The following is a 16,187-nucleotide window of genomic DNA, read 5'->3' as shown; positions in this document are numbered from 1 at the left end:
TATCAGTTTTACTATTTTTTCATCTTCATATACATTTATAACTGACAGTAAGAGATTTAATGTTTTGATAAAAATTATTAAAGTTTATAGAACAATTTGACTTTTCTCACTGATTATTAAGATTGCTTTGCATAATTTTAGGTTGAATGGTCATTTTTATGGTTCTATACAACCATGAAAAGTGAGGATTACCTGTACTAAAGTGATGCTTGGTATCTGGGAAAACCAAGTAAACTTTAGTGAGTCTCAACAACTGTTTCTTAAAGAACTGTTACATTTACCTAAGAAAAAATGACCCAGTTATAGAGAAAATTTTATTGTAAAGGTGCCTGGCTATAGAGCGGCAGTTGCCTATCTTCCCATTCCCTGACTTGCAGAGATACAAGGAAAGTATCTTCTTTACTTTAAACAGGGAGGAGAGGTATAGTCTTAGGGGAAAAATTTTTCTATCATTCCTTTCCCTTTTCTAAGTATTTTCTCTTTCAGCATAATGTGTGGATTAAAGATTCCTTAAGTATGCAAATGCCTCTTTTTGATTACACATAACTTAAGTGAGTAGTTTATAATATGAGCTCTTAAGGATCTAAGTTTGGGTAGGAATGGGAAGGCAAGGGAGAGGTCCAGTGCTGTGCTCTGCGGTATGCATGTGTGTACAGGATGTGGAGGAGGCGTATTCCAGAGAAAGAATACAGGGAGGACCAGCACTGGCAGCAGCTCAAAACTGTATTCGGTGGTGGGGGCCTTTCTCTCACCTGCTCCCAGTGAGCTGTCTGTGTGTTACCTATATCCATTCTCATCCCAGTGTATGTGATGGGGGGATGGGCGAGAGCGTTCTGTCTTGAAACTACCAGAGAAGCTTTGGAAAGTGCCCTATACATTTTCACCCACTGCTGAGCCCGGTGACTTGCCAGTGTTTCTTCAAGAGAGTTTTCTCTGTTTAAAATGAAACAGTTATGAAAATGTTACATTCCTAGAGAATTTGTTAATTATAAAAGTACTGTCTATGGCCAATCCTTGTCACACTAGTTGAGTCAACCAAAATATATTAAACAACATGAGGCATACCAAGAGAGAACAGGAAAAAAGTCTTCCCTCCTGAAGACTCAAGACAATGTTGCTATTCCCTGGCCCAAAATATAAACAAACAAACAAACAAATAAATGAAAGAACGTGAACTCTGGGGATGGAAATTACCAAAAGTAAATGTAACAGATAAATCTTCCACAGTGTGACTACTAACGACAATGACGGTGACAGTAACAGCGGCAGCCACAATTTACTGAAAGTTTACTTGCGTCAAGTACATTGCCATATGCTTGATATATATATTAACTTAATTTAATCGTCATGTCAACTTTATGAAGATAGATCTATTATTCTTATTTTAAAGATGAAAAATGAGGCGTTTAAAAAGGTTGTCTCTTGTTCCAGGTTATACAGAAAAGAAGCGGCAGGAAGCAAGTCTGTCGGCATCCAAACACCATGTATGAAGCCATATGAGCTTCTTGAACATGAGGTCCCTTCTTAAGTAATATCAGCACCTATTTATACTACGACTTATACTATGACGTAGTACAAAATGCAAGCATGTCTACTGGGTGCCAAGTCTCTACACACAGTCAAGGGACTAGCATTGTTGTAATATTTATTAATAAATACATTGCTATTAGAACCATGGAGAGGAAGTAAGATGTAGGAATACATTCAAATATGTATGCACAAAGCCAATAAATATTTATCAAACATCTATTATGTTCTAGACATAAGTTCAAGAGAATTTTCAAACTTCCAAAGATCATTTATCAAAATGGCCTTGCCGGAAACTACAGCACAGACAGATCAACCTGGGAAATGCCAACCCAAAAAGGATGACTATTTTAACCAGAGATATGAATACTAAATCTGAACCAGAACCATAAACTGTAAGCTCCATCTTTAATTGCACTATGTGTAAAAAAGCACACATGATCTTCTTGTCTGTCTCATGCATAATCAGCAGGCATCTTCAACTACAAGGATACAAAGCTACCAATGTTAAATGAGCAAAATTTTAAATGCAAAATTTTAGGACTTAAACATTACATAGGAACTTACTCATCTAGGGGTCTAAAAGGAATAAAAAACACAAGCTACATTATATTGCATCTTAGTTTCATCGCAAAACAGAAAGTGCTCCAATATTTGGAAGAATTAAAAAAAAAAAAGCCACAATTTCCCCCTAAAGACAAAGGTCACGTGGACAGTGGAACTAGACAAACAATTAAGGGCCTTGCAGCCATTCCTTCTTCTCCACCTCCCAAAAGTACTGTTTAAAAATTAAGGTAGAGTCTGATTTGCAAGCTTGCAAATGGAGAACAGAGTTTGAAAATAATAATAGCTCATATTATTAACACAATTTTAAATAAAGTTTTTGTGTGTGTGTTTATATGAAACTAACCATGCAGTTGTATTTAAAAATTGTGGTGAAAATTCTTGCTGCGATACCTAGAAATTCTTCATAGAAAACAACCAAGTGTTGGGCAGCATATGTAAATTGAAGAGGAACAGGTTCTTTTTTGTGGTAAGTCTCTAAAAAGGGCTAACCACATCTATATTCACTGCCTGTAACAATGGACTACTCTTTTTACTGTGGAATAAATTCCATTCTATTTGATAAATATATCTCATCTCAATTCCACGCAGAAATGCCCTAATTTTCTGCCCTAAAAGATCAGCCTTGAGGTTGACATGACATAAATGGCGACCCTAATCTTTCACGAAAGGAACCTTGAGACGTGCTATATCATATCTTTTTACAGTTCTCAGGGGAATAAAGGATTTTTCCCAAAATATACTAACCTTAACAATAACAATAAAATCTCAATAGTATAAAATAATACAACTATTGTTGGGTGAAAAAAGCACACAAAAATCTCTGAACTAATACTGTCTATACATTTTTCACTATAGTTAAATCCATCTCTCTCAGCATGAGGAACAATATGAAACAAAATGAAACAAAAAACTGTGATCCAGCCACTCTGTAATTATTACTCAGATGACAGTTACTGATGACTAATGTATGCTGAGGGGTGATGAGGAAGGAAAACAAAAGGAGTAGAAGACATTATCCTTGTTCTTAAGCAGTTCATAATCTTTCTGACAACCTTACTGCTTAGTCATTAGCATGCACTGCAGGCTCCTAAACTATCTTATCAATACAATAAAGACATGTTGACAGAAAACTGCAGTAACTGTCCACCCCCAATTAGCTGAATATCCAGAGAAGGGCCCCTCAGGCGGCTGAGGGGCCTGAGCACACCTGGCTGTCACAGTCTGGCCCCAGGGTATCATCAGGCTCCCCTGACAGTCTACAAGTTCCCCTTCCGGGAAAACCAAAGGGCATAGCAGAATCAGTCAATGGATCAGGCTGGGGTCAAATACCAGGAATCATGGCGTTTGTCAGAGCAGAATCGTGAGAAACAAAAAAGGCCAGACAAGGTCAAGAAGAGAGAACAGCCAAGGCCAGCAAGAGCAGAGGTGCTGCTGAGGAAGCTGAAAGCCAGGCATAGTACTGGCGCATCTTGAGACACAGTTTAAGAGCACACCTGTCAACCAGGAAGGGGCAAGGCTCACAGTCAGCAGGGAGACAAGTAAGGGCAGGAAAACCTGGTCGAAGTAAGGAGACTCAGACCAGAAACACTGTCCTGGAGCCAGGTAAGCCCTGACACTGCCTCCTCTTTTCCTCTTTCTAACTCTCAATCTCTAGTACAATTGTGGAAAACTTCAGAAAATCCCTCTGCTCTCCTCATTTGGAGAATGCCAATAATCTCTGACTTTCTACCCTCTTAAACCCTATATACCTTAAGCTTTAAGAAAGCTCAAAATCTTCATTCCCTGGTCAGTTGCCTCCAAGCAGCAGTATAAAGTATTAGAATATAAGGACTCCTTTCTTCTGCCACATCCCAGAGGAAAACTATATGCGCGCGCGCACACACACACACTTTACATAGCTATGCACTGAGTTCATTAAAAAAAAAAAATGCATCTTGGACATTCTCTGGCAGTCCAGTGGTTAGAACTGTGCACTTCCACTGCAATGGGCATGGGTTTGATCCCTGGTCAGGGAACTAAGATCCTACAAACCACGTGGCACAGCCAAAAAAGAAAAATTCTTAGTTCCAAAGAGCTGGTAGATTAACTGAGAATGTCAGACATAGAAGTGGTCAGTATACAATGTAATCCTTAAAACAACATGATAAAAGAACAATGGGAAATCTTGGAGAGTCTCATAGATAAACTGATAACTGGGCTAGATCTCAAAGGATGGGTAGGGATGAGCCAGGCAGAAAGGCTAATGGAAAGGACCAGGGAAGGCAAAGCAAAAGACATGAGCAAAGGCACATATCATAACATGGCAAATCTGGGCCCAGGGAGAAATTCAGCATGGCCACAGCAGAGTACAAGAAGAGGAAGGTTGGAGAGGAGCTAAGAAGGCTAAGCTGAAGTCATATTAGTAAAGAGGCTCAGATACTATACTAAGAAATCTGGGCTTCAATTTGTGAGCAATGGGAAATCACCAAAGGCTATTTATTAAGTAAGGGAGTGAGATGATCAAATTTATATTCTAGAATTCAGCCAACAATAAAGCAGATGCTCCAGGGTTGAGATAGGAAAAAAAGAGCAATCAGTCGGAAGGTTGTTAAAATCGGCTAAGCATGAAATCATGTGGATCTAAACTAGTGGTAACGAAAATAAGGTGCATTACAGAGGTATTTAATAGGTAGGATAGAATATACTGAACAATTAGGTGTGGGATGAGGACAAGGGGTGGAGAAACATAGGAAGACTGAGGTTTTTATCTTGGGCAACCAGACAAGTAGTAAAGCCATTAAGGAGGATGGGAACAAAGCAAGAGGATAAACAATCTTCTGTGTGGGATGGATAATGGATATAGTTATTTAGACACAAACCTCTACCAGTTCTTTGTGCTATATGTTGTGCCAAGGACATACAATTATTTCCTTTAATCCTCAAAATAATACATTATCCACATTTTACATAAAGAAAGCAATGGCACCAACAGGTCAAGTAATTTATCAAATATTATTTATCTATTTATTTAATTATTTAACAAGTATTTATCAGGTGCCTTTCAGGTGCTGGGGTTTTCTGCAAGTGAAGGAGATAGGCTTGCAGCAAGGCTGGACTTGAGTCATAGGTTTCTTTCAGTTTTCATGTCACCTCAGAAGACTTATTTGAGAACAAGCCTTTTGCACTTCAAGTTAGTTGATTTGAAATATTTAAGAATGTCTAACAAGGTATTTGCAAACATTAATGTGAAGTGCATTGAATTTAATGTTGAATACTTTCAAGCATTCATCTCATAGAGCCACTGTTAAACATTAAAGAAAGGGAAGGAAGGGAGAGAGGGAGGGAAGGAGGGAAAGCAAGGAAGCAAGCAGCCCTCTGCTTCTGCACTCTCTACTTCCTTACTCTTTCTTAACTGTAGTGATAAAATCACAACATGGCAAAGCAATATAGTATGTGATTATGAGCACAGGCTGCGGAGCCAGACTCTCTAGAACTGAACTCTGGCTTTGTCTACTTACTAGCGCTGTGATTTGCGGGAAGTTATTTAAACTGTTTATATCTCAGTTTTTATCTTTTGTGAAATAGGGCCAGCAGTAGTCCCTATCTTATAGGTTGTGGTGAGGTTTAAATGAGTTAAAACTTGAGATATACTTATAACAGAGCCCACAGTTAATACATAACCAATGTTACAGTATTACTGTCTTCTTAGCCCTTATCACTGTCTGAAATTACCATGTTTGTTTAGTTGCTTGACCTCTTGTTCTGCCTTCTCCTTTCTAAACTCCACAAGAGTAAGGTCACAGGGACAACCTCAGAGGGCTGCTTTAGACTGAATGATCAGGAAAAGCCTCTCTGAATCTGATGACAGATGGAGACAGCCACATAAAGATGTGGAAGCAGGACATTCCAAGCAGAGAGGGAAAAAACCCAGCATGTCTCAGAAACAGAAGAAGGCCAGTGTGGCTAGAGCAGGATGAGCTGTCAGAGTGAGAATGTGATGAAGTGTAGGAGGCAAGCACAGACTGGTTGGTGAAGAGTCTGGATTTTATTTCAGGAAAACACTGGACAGTTTCAGACAGGAGGTTTAATAGTGTGATTTATACTTGATAAAAAACAATTTTGCGTATGACGAAAATGAACTGGGTAGCGGAAGGAGAGACAGAGTGGAAGCAGGGAAGCTTGAACCCAGGTAGTTTGTCTCTAGAACTAAGCATTTATTTAACTACTGTGTTCTGTGGTGAATTTAAGGTACAGAATTTTGAGTAAAAGTATAAAGTAGACAGATGGAAACATGAATCTACAGTTTAGGAGAAAAGGCAAGGCCAAAGATTTAGATTTTAATTTTGCAATCTCTGACATACAAGTAGATGATTATTAAAGCCATGGGAGTTAGTGAGATGGCTCAAGAAACACAAATACAGCAAGAAGGGAAGAACGTGCAGGTTATGATTTATGAAGTCTATTCTTTCCTCCTCAGAGCACTTCTTTCATGTACTAGTAATAGAAATACTGCTCACCATCTAGAGAGTAACTGGAGCCTTATCCTCCCCCAGCAGGAGCTGACGCATGGGTGAAGACTGGTCCATAATGATAAGCCTTGGGATTGCTACGCAGTAAAAATAATGCTTGGGAGACACTATCAAACCCACAGATCTCACTAAAGACACAATGACATTCCCAAATATATATTTACAGAAAGGATAGCCATGAATCCAATTATAACCAAGTTTGATTTAAATGACCTATAGAATTTTGTATATGGAGCTTTATACCCTATGCCTTAAGGTAAGTTAGAAGCTAACGGCATGGACAGCTGCTCTGCTAAAGCCTCATAATAGGCAGCAACATGGCACAAACTCTGCCTAGTGTGACTAGAGCAAAAAAAAAAAAATGGCACAACTGAACAGAGAGATCTTAGAGAGAGGGCATGGGACTCTCAATGCTTTACAAGTCAATTCTTCATACCCCTTCAAGCTAAAAGATCACTAAGGAACTCCTATCTCTATCGAGGACAAATATATCACACTTCCTGGCACAGTTTAGGAATATGAGAAATGCAATTCTAAAGTCCTCCCTTCAGATTCTTATTCTTGTTTCTTATCCTTGTGGAGGTGTGACACTCCTGGCATTCCCCATTAAATAGGAGACTGAGAACGGAATGTAGTGGACTACTGGATATAGTGGAATTGTGCTAACTGGCAATTTATCTAGGATGATGATGGTCACAACGGAGAGATGTGCAAATTATACACAGGACCTCAGCTCTGCTGAATTTGAGAAGAAAACCGCGGTGTTTCTTGAGCATGATTTGTGGCTGCTCTGGAGACAAGGAACTAGAGCTGAAGGGACCTCTTAATACTCCTAACCACTCAAGCTGTTTCCTCTTGCTCAGAATGCCTTCCTCTTCACTGAAATCTCCATCCTGCCTCTTAGATAAAGACTCATCACTGTAACCAACTGGCCATTCACTGAACTCATACTGCTGTCTCTGTTATTTGGCTTAGTAACTATTCAGTATTTAATTATTTTATGTATTTTTTCTCTTGCCTTCATTAGATTATGAACTTCCTGAAGGCAAGGACTATGTTTTGTTGGTTTTAATCTTTCAATATAAAAATGTTCACGCATTCATAGAAGTACAGAGAACAGTAATACACTGTTCACATACCCATCACTCACATTCAACTATTATCAAGATTTTGCTTCATTTTCATTTCATATATATATATATACACACATATATATCCCTTTTTTCTTTTGTTAAAATATTCTATAGTTCATATTTTAGTGGGCATTTCTAAAAGAAAATATGGACATTTTGTTAAATAACCACAAGACCTAAACAAAATTAACAGTAATTCCTTGGTATCATCTAATATTAAGTTCATATTCAAATATACCCAATTGCCTCAAAAATGTCTTTTGACATTTGCTATTAATCAATATCCAAACAAAATCCATATACTGCATTTATTATTACATCTTAGTCCTCTTTTATTGTAAATTAGGCTTCCCTTCCCATTTTGCCAGTGATTTAATGAAGAAATCTGGTCATTTTTCCTATTGACTGTACCATATTCTTGATTTGTCTGTTTCCTCATAGTCTTGGGAACTATGTTTTTATTCATCTACTCAACAGATACATACTAGGAGCAGAATATTAGCCAGAATGCTAAAAAATGCAGGGTTACAATAGTGAATAAAACTATAGTCCTCACTCAAACAGAAGAACGTGAAACAATTTCACAAAACATTAATTATTAGTAATTGTGATATGTGCTTAAAAAGGGAAAGTACAAGGTAGTAAGAGAAATTACAGCAAGGGAACCTAACCTACTTTAGGGGTCAGAAAGAATATTTATTTTGTATAGTTCAAAGCACCTAGGATACTGTCAAGTAAATAAACTTCTAGTATTTCTGGGGTGGCTGGGAGAGTGAATTTTCTTCACATAACAGTCTTGTAAACTAAAGGACATTATCACCACCTCTTGAGTCCTGAATATCAAATCTGATTCTCTTAGGAGTCCATGTTAGAGAAAACTGAAAGGGCAAACAGATGGTTTTCTCCAGGTGAAACAAATTAGAAGAGAGAGAGAAATTCAGGAAGTGGCTAGATCAAGTCAGAGAAAAAGACAGCATTTTTCTGGACCACCAGTTTAGATATCGGAACAATGAATTCTGACAAGGAATAGAATGGATATTATTGAAACCTAGAAGAGTATGCTTAGTAGGATATCTGCACACTGCTCAATAGGGCTTTTAAGTTAAAGTTGAGAAAGGAAAAATATCCAGGTACACTCTAGGATTGGATATAATGGAGGGTAAAAGACAGGCTAGAAAAACAACAGGTGAGATAAATGATAATCCAGATTTCATTTTAAAGATTATAATACTGTTTTTAAAAATTATAAAATACATTACTCTTATATCTACTTGAGACCAATGTAAATGTCCACAACCCCTTTGTGCACAACAGACGTTCATCTAGTTTTGGGGCAATAACATGATATTTGCTTCAGCGTCCTAAAAAGAAACACCTTTTGCTATGGACTGAATTGTGTTCCCAAGCCCCCCACCAAATTCATTTGTTGAAGCCCTAACCCCCAAATGTGACTATATTTAGAGACATGGTCTTTAAGAGGTAATGAAGGGTAAATGAAACCATAAAGATGAGGCCCTAATCCAACTGGATTGGTGTCCTCATAAAAAGAAGAGAGATCAGAGTGCACGTGCTCTCCCTCTGACATATGAAGACACAGTGAGAAGGCAGCTGTCTGCAAGTCGAAGAGAGCCCTTGCTGGAAACTGAAACTGCTGAACCTTGATCTGGGATTTCTAGCCTCCAGAACTGTAAGAAAATAAATATCCAATGTTTAAGCCACCCTGTCAATAGCATTTTGTATGGCAGCCCAAGCTAACAAATACACTTTCCTAAATTTTTTCCTCTCTAGTATCGAAATTTTAATGACCTCTCTTCTGCATGACTTCTAGAATATGTCTGCACAACCTGAAAGATAAATCAGAAACTAAGGCCATGCGTATAAAAAGTATACCATGACACCTAACCAAGTAGACAAGGGAAAAATAATTGGTCAAGGCACTTCCTAATCAAGGGAATGAAATGGAATGGATGGTTTTATTTGCTTGCATTTACTTTGAAACTCTTGAAATTTCATATTCTTTTCAATACAAACAGGAGCTCTCCTCAGGTGAATCAGATCTGGGTATTTTCAGCTGTGGTCAGCTTCTTTCTGAATCCCACTAGGGTTTGGTGATGCAGAGTAAACAAGGCTATAAATCAAAAGCCATGCTTTTAATACCTCAATGCATTGCAAATTGATCTGGAATAGGGGTCAGTTCAAATCGTTTTTTAAGTGAAACTGTTCCCTTCCCCTGAAGGGAAGGAATGGAAGTTAAAGACAGCAAATCCCAAAGTTAAATGGGATTCAGAAGTGTGGCTGCTTGTTAGAATAGACGAGGTGAGGTTTCTTCGGGTGAGATTCTTCAGTTGTTTATTAGATAGGAGTCATAGATATTTAAAAACACACATCCTGGTGGCCAGTATTAAATCTCAAATCTGGTGGGCAACTTTTCAAGAAATAAAAGCTACAAACAAAATGGCTTTAGTTCCATTCAGCCTGCTGTGGGAAATGGCTAATGGACAAGCATTACTATGACTGGCAAGGCGAGCTGCCAATAAATGAGAAGAGCAGAGAATCAAACCACCATATAATAACAGCAACACTTCCTAAGCTTATTTCACTAATTCATCAAAGTAGGACATTATCTGAAGTGAAAGAAAAATGAGGTTGGAGAGCACAGGGGAAGGAACTATTTAAAAGTAAAAGCTATGCTTCTTTCTCTATTGGTTAGTTATCTCTGCTTTCAGTAATTATGGTTTACTTCTGCCATTTCCTGATACCACACTTGGTTTTACTGAAGGCAATATTTTCTCCTTTTCAAATGACAAGCAGAGAACTACCTCTGGTAGGATGTTTCCATTGTCTGTTTATGCCTGTCTTGTCTTTTTCCATGAGGAAAAAATGAAGTCTAATGGTTGGACGGGAAGAAAGTGAGGAGTTCTGATATGCCACTCCTCAGAAGGAAGGGGGCCATATTCTCTTTTCACTTATTTTTTTTTCCTGGAAGAATAACAACCTCAAGTGCTGTCTCCCATCCTTTCTCAATCTTCAAGTCTTAACTCTCACTGTTTCTTATCATTTTAAACTATTATGTGGGTCAACAGTTGCAATCACTTTTGGAATGGAGTGAAAACTATCCCATCATAAAAGAATAAATTCATTTAACTGTATGCTTCTAATCAGTCCAAAATTCAACAGATGATGCCTTAACTTCTATTTCAGATAGGCTTTTTAGTGTAATGGGTGGTGCAACAGTGTAACAGTTTTCAGTGTAATGTAACAGAGCACAGACTCCCGGGCTGGATTACCTTGATTCAAATCCTATTTCCACCACTTACTAGCGGTGCAGATTTAGAAAAATTAATTGGATCTCTATGCCTCCATTTCATCATCTGTAAACGGAGAATAATGATAGTTCTACATCACAGGTTGTTGTATCTCTCAAAGAGAAAGCACTATATGAATTTTAACTCTGTTATTTCAGAAAATGTCTAAAGGGCATTATGTTACTCTCCCTACTCTTTGTTAGGACCATTAAACAGTTATATGTAAAACCAAGTGAAGATTCACCTGTCTTAGGTCACATAAAACAATCCTCTTGCTAATCAGATAAGGAAAAAGGAGAAGATGGAAATCCGTTCTTTAATAGCAGCCTTAACTAAGACTAAGATTTTACCAATAACATAAGTATACACTGACGTTTAGAGGTAAGACATTCTACTTAAACTTACATGCTTCAATGAAAAAAGTCAAATGAAAAACACAAACTATAACAGCAGCTTATTCTAAAACATTGACATAACCCAAAACATTGCTCTATGAGCAAAATACATACTTCTGGGGTGATCTGTTATCAACTTCAGCTTTCAGTCGTAAATTCTCCCTCACCAGGCCACCGTTTTCCAATTTCAATTTTTTATTTACCTTAAAAAAAAAGTGTTGAAAATAATTAAGCACAAGTTAGAACAAAAGTACCTTGTAAAAATGAGCCATGACATGAGCCATCTGTATTTTTTAGACCAACAATATCAGAAAACTGAATACTAGTACATGTCTTCAGAAACTTAAAATCACCATTGGGAATGACTTGTGAAACTGTGAACACAACCAAGCATTTTAAATCCATATTCCCCAAGCACTTTGCAAATCTCCTATCCAGGGAAATAAACACAGCTATGTTAGTCAGCTTAGAGTCATTAAGGGACTAAACTAATGGCGAACGTTTTTGTTTTTTTTTTTCCCTTTTCACATAACTGAATACTCTAAGCATGGTAAAATTATACCACATGCAATTCTTCACAAAACTAATGCTAAGAACCTTGAGCGATGAAATTGATTTTTGGTTGCTATTTAAAAATAGTTTTAGAGATAACATATCTAATATGATTAAACCACTTGCTTGCTTGCTTCAAAATGGCTTTCCCAAATGCTCTGGCCTACAACTTCTGCGACTCTCAAAATTGAATCAATATTTTCTAATAAATTCTGCAGATTCTCTTTTGATTAAAAAAAAAAAATCCCAAGTATGATTTTCCTTTTTGAGTTCTATGATACATAAAAACTGCCTGACAAAACATTAATTGCTAGAAAATCTAGAAGCTCAATATTGATTCTGGACGGCCCCAAAAGTAGTATGTCTATTGTAGAGTCTTCCTAAAAGCTACTTCATTTAAATCCCCTAGTCACTGTGCTTTTGAATTCCAACAAAAAATAAGACTCCCTAGACTAGGAAGCAATCTCACTAAAACCTGACAAGAGAAATTCATTGTCTAACTAAAACATTAACATTCAAAGTTAAGAGGGTCACAAGAACAATTGTCAACAAAAAGGTTTAAAACAAGAAAAGCTGAAAACAGATTTTAAAAATTTGACCAACAATTTCTAGAACATTTGACTACATTACTTGCCCTTCCACACACAAAGGCCCTGAGAGGATGACAAAAGAAGCAGGACAGAGGACACTCTTCTGGGCACCAAGCCTAACTCTCTCACTTAGACTCCTCTAGGTTCCTTTTGGGCTCTGAGCACATGCTTACCTTCATGGATGCAAACCAATCAGGGTTGTGGAGGGTTAATTCTTTAAGTGACTGATAAACACCATTACTGCCCCTCTGAAGACATAGGAAAAGTAATTTACTTCCTCATACAAACAATGAATTAAGCCCTCAAGCATGGCACCTTAGGAGGAGGCACTTAGTGAATGCTTTTTGATGATGAATGACAAGCTTAAATTAGAACCTCATTTGATTTCTTTTCCCCATCTCCTCTGTCAAGGTGTCTCACCAGTCCTGTGGCTAAGATTCTCCTTATGGGCTGACTAGTTCCTCAACTATCAGAAATATTTTCAAGTTCATGAGAACCAGGTGGGTAAAGTTACAAAAGGACGTGTTCTGCTTATTTGTTGCACCTAAAAGAATAATGAAGACTTAAGCTAACTATTACATTTGGCATGCTCAACACTGGCTTCATAATTGTTCAAAACTCACCTACTCCTAGAAACAGAAAAAAAAAATTGATTTCACTCATTCTAGGTAGTCCTTTATTCTGAATCTTTAGCACCCCTATATTTGATTTACAGTATGTTATTATTTTGTACTTTACATTCAGGTTTTGCCTCTGCAGTCTATGTTTTTTAATTTATGTCTCAGCTTATTATCTAGTCCTACCTAATACCTTCACTAGGCATCCAAAATGGGCTTATTAAATATCCCAGATAACTGTGAGGTCTCAGGGTAGCTTTGGGTATTGAATTTAACACGTGACCTTTAAAAGAAGAAAGAAAAACTGTATTTTATGTACTTTTCTTTTACATACATCTCTTATACCACTCTTTTTCTTTCCTTATACCACTTTTATAAGCCCAAAGTTTTCATACATAGCTTCGTGCTCTAAGAAACATTTATTGGCAAAAATTTAAATGAAATTCAGTAACTATAAAAGAGACCATATAGAACTTACTGATGGTTCAGGAAGAAGGAAAGTTAAAGGGGATATGGCTGATTGATAAATACTGTGACTTCCCAGCTGTCTTTCCTTTCCATATCCTCTTCTCTTCTTAGACAAACTTAACATGCTAATGTTGGCCACTGATAACCAAAGAAACTACACACTTTCTCTAAACTTGTAACAAACGCAGTGCAATTATGTCTGCAGTTTCTTTTTTCTCTGAAAGCACTAAGTTCCCTTCTTTCTCTCATCTTGGCCTTTTCTGAGCTCAAATGGCATATATTTTATACGTGGGTATGCAATTTGATTTAGTATTTACACTAAGTTGCAGATACTTCTCTGCTACTTAACCTCACTGAGGATCAGAGGGTCAGTATGTGGTAGCACATCTTTAAAATATCATATGGAGCATTAATGATTTCAGGAAGCAGGATTTAGTAATTCAGCACAGTAACAGTATTTTAAGAGAAGACAGACAGGTTGAATGGGTGGTTGTGGACCTGGATACCACAAAATCCATCTCTATTCAGCATGAGACTCCACTGTGGATAAACCTGAAGCCAAGCTAAAGGCTAGTTCCTTTGGCCAGCAAAGCTCTAGAGCACTTGACTATTACTTCCAGTGTTGGTAGCATGGATCTCATTTCCCTTCCTAGACTGGGAAATCCTAGAGGTTTGCCCTTTTCACCTATGCTTTCTCTATCTTGTGGTATGGATGGAAGAATAACTGAAAAAAATGAGCCTGCCTCATAAGCCACAATATTCTTTTGCATGGAATAGTCTAAAGCGGCTGCTCACAGCTCTCTCTGAATTAGTCATTAAGGCTTTAACTATTTACAATATTAAAAAGCCAGAGAATGGTAGTGCTAGAAAAGATATGGTCCAAACCTTTCATTTTATACGTAGAGAAATGGATAGGTGTTTGTCTTTATGCACACAGGGCAGTCACTGACATTAGCTTAAAAAAAAAAAAAATTTAAGGCAAACCACAAAAAGGGGAATAGAAATACATCCTTTAAATTGATGTCACTCTTCCACAAGAAGATGCAAACTCATACAGAGGCACTACAGAGTCTCCAATTATAGTCACAAATGGAATCACTTGATATTTCTTGGCAGCTAATAACATTTAAGGAGAAAAAGTTTTCCTATTGTTTATACATGCTCATCCAGGGATTTCTGTCCTTTCACCCCAAATCATCTAATGATGACTAAAAATAATATGCCTACTTATACCTTTAAAATACTATAGAATTTTAAAAACAACCACAACTTACCTCCTTTAACTTATCCACATCATCTTTCACTTTTTCATAGATTTCATTAGCTGTTCTAAGTTTTTTCTTCCATTCTGCTACAGTTTCTGGGTCAATTTTACTTGGATTATCTGCAACTAGATGTTTGTCTTCATTTTGGTTGCCCTGCATCAAGGTTAAAGGATCCAGAATAGTCTTGATCTGTGACTCCAGGCTGAGATTTTTACTCTTAAGCTCTTCTACCTCTTTCTGCAGACAATCTATTTCATCCTGAAAAAGCATTGCATAGCCATCAGGTAGACACAGACACTAAACACATACATATGTTAGAGTGAGGCCAATGTGCTTTTAAATTTTATACCCAAAATTCTGTATATACATAGATTCTTTATGCATCAGAATAGCTTTGCAGACAGAAAGTTACATACAGTTGAAATTCTCAAAATGTATTTTGACTCTGATAAAAATTGTTATTTCCATTGCTTTTAATTCAACGATTGTTTGAGATTTTAAAAACATTAAAATATCGAATCTTTGATTCTATTTTAGATATCCAGAAAACAGGAAAAGTCACATGAGTTCAATAAGGAAGTAGATTCCTCAGAAGAAAATTCTGAGGCATGTTTAATTGCTTTACTGAGGGAAATTTAAAAATACTGTGTTGATCAAGGAGATTTATAGTTTTGTTTGATGTCCATATTTTTGCTTCTATAATTGAAGTAAGAGTAAATCCATATACCACGTCCTTTCACTTTCCATTTCAGAATCATACCTGTAGTTAACTTTTAACTCTTTTATATTCTGGCTCTTTAATTACTGCTGTGACTATTCCACGTATTAGTCTTCCTCATGTGGTACTGCTTGCTACCTTATATCCAGTAACTAAACATTTGGGGCTAGAACTCTTTTCTGTGATACAATTTATTCATCTATAACGGATATTTCTTCTTTTTTAAAAAAAAAATCTATTTATTTATTTATTGGCTGTGTTGGGTCTTTGTTGCTGCACGCGGGCTTTCTCTAGTTGTGGTGAGCGGGGGCTACTCTTCGTTGTGGTGCGCAGGCTCTTCATTGCAGTTGCTCCTCCTGCTGCAGAGCACAGGCTCTAGGCATGTGGGCTTCAGCAGTTGCAGCACATGGGCTCAACAGTTGTGGCTCATGGGCTCTAGAGCGCAGGCTCAACAGTTGTGGCACATAGGCTTAGCTGCTCCACGTCATGTGGGATCTTCCTGGAGCAGGAATTGAACCCGTGTCCCCTGCATTGGCAGGCGG

General features: G+C 37.4%; 1 protein-coding gene across 3 annotated transcripts in view; it reads right to left on the bottom strand.

The window, feature by feature from the left end:
• The window catches only part of OBI1 (ORC ubiquitin ligase 1), a 38,535-nt gene that overhangs the window by 7,817 nt on the left and 14,531 nt on the right, over positions 1–16,187 (bottom strand). For 2 of the 3 annotated variants that reach the window (XM_057707942.1, XM_057707944.1), the window contains exons 4-6: positions 14,937–15,185; positions 12,751–12,825; positions 11,550–11,638 (exon numbers count right to left, since the gene is read on the bottom strand). In XM_057707942.1, the coding sequence (XP_057563925.1) occupies positions 11,550–11,638; positions 12,751–12,825; positions 14,937–15,185 (413 nt within the window). The remainder of the gene's footprint in view (positions 1–11,549; positions 11,639–12,750; positions 12,826–14,936; positions 15,186–16,187) is intronic. The other variant, XM_057707943.1, reaches the window with a different exon arrangement.

This window comes from Hippopotamus amphibius, chromosome 14 (assembly GCF_030028045.1).
Source record: "Hippopotamus amphibius kiboko isolate mHipAmp2 chromosome 14, mHipAmp2.hap2, whole genome shotgun sequence".
NCBI lineage: Eukaryota > Metazoa > Chordata > Mammalia > Artiodactyla > Hippopotamidae > Hippopotamus > Hippopotamus amphibius.
This window is presented reverse-complemented; position numbering and strand designations above follow the sequence as displayed.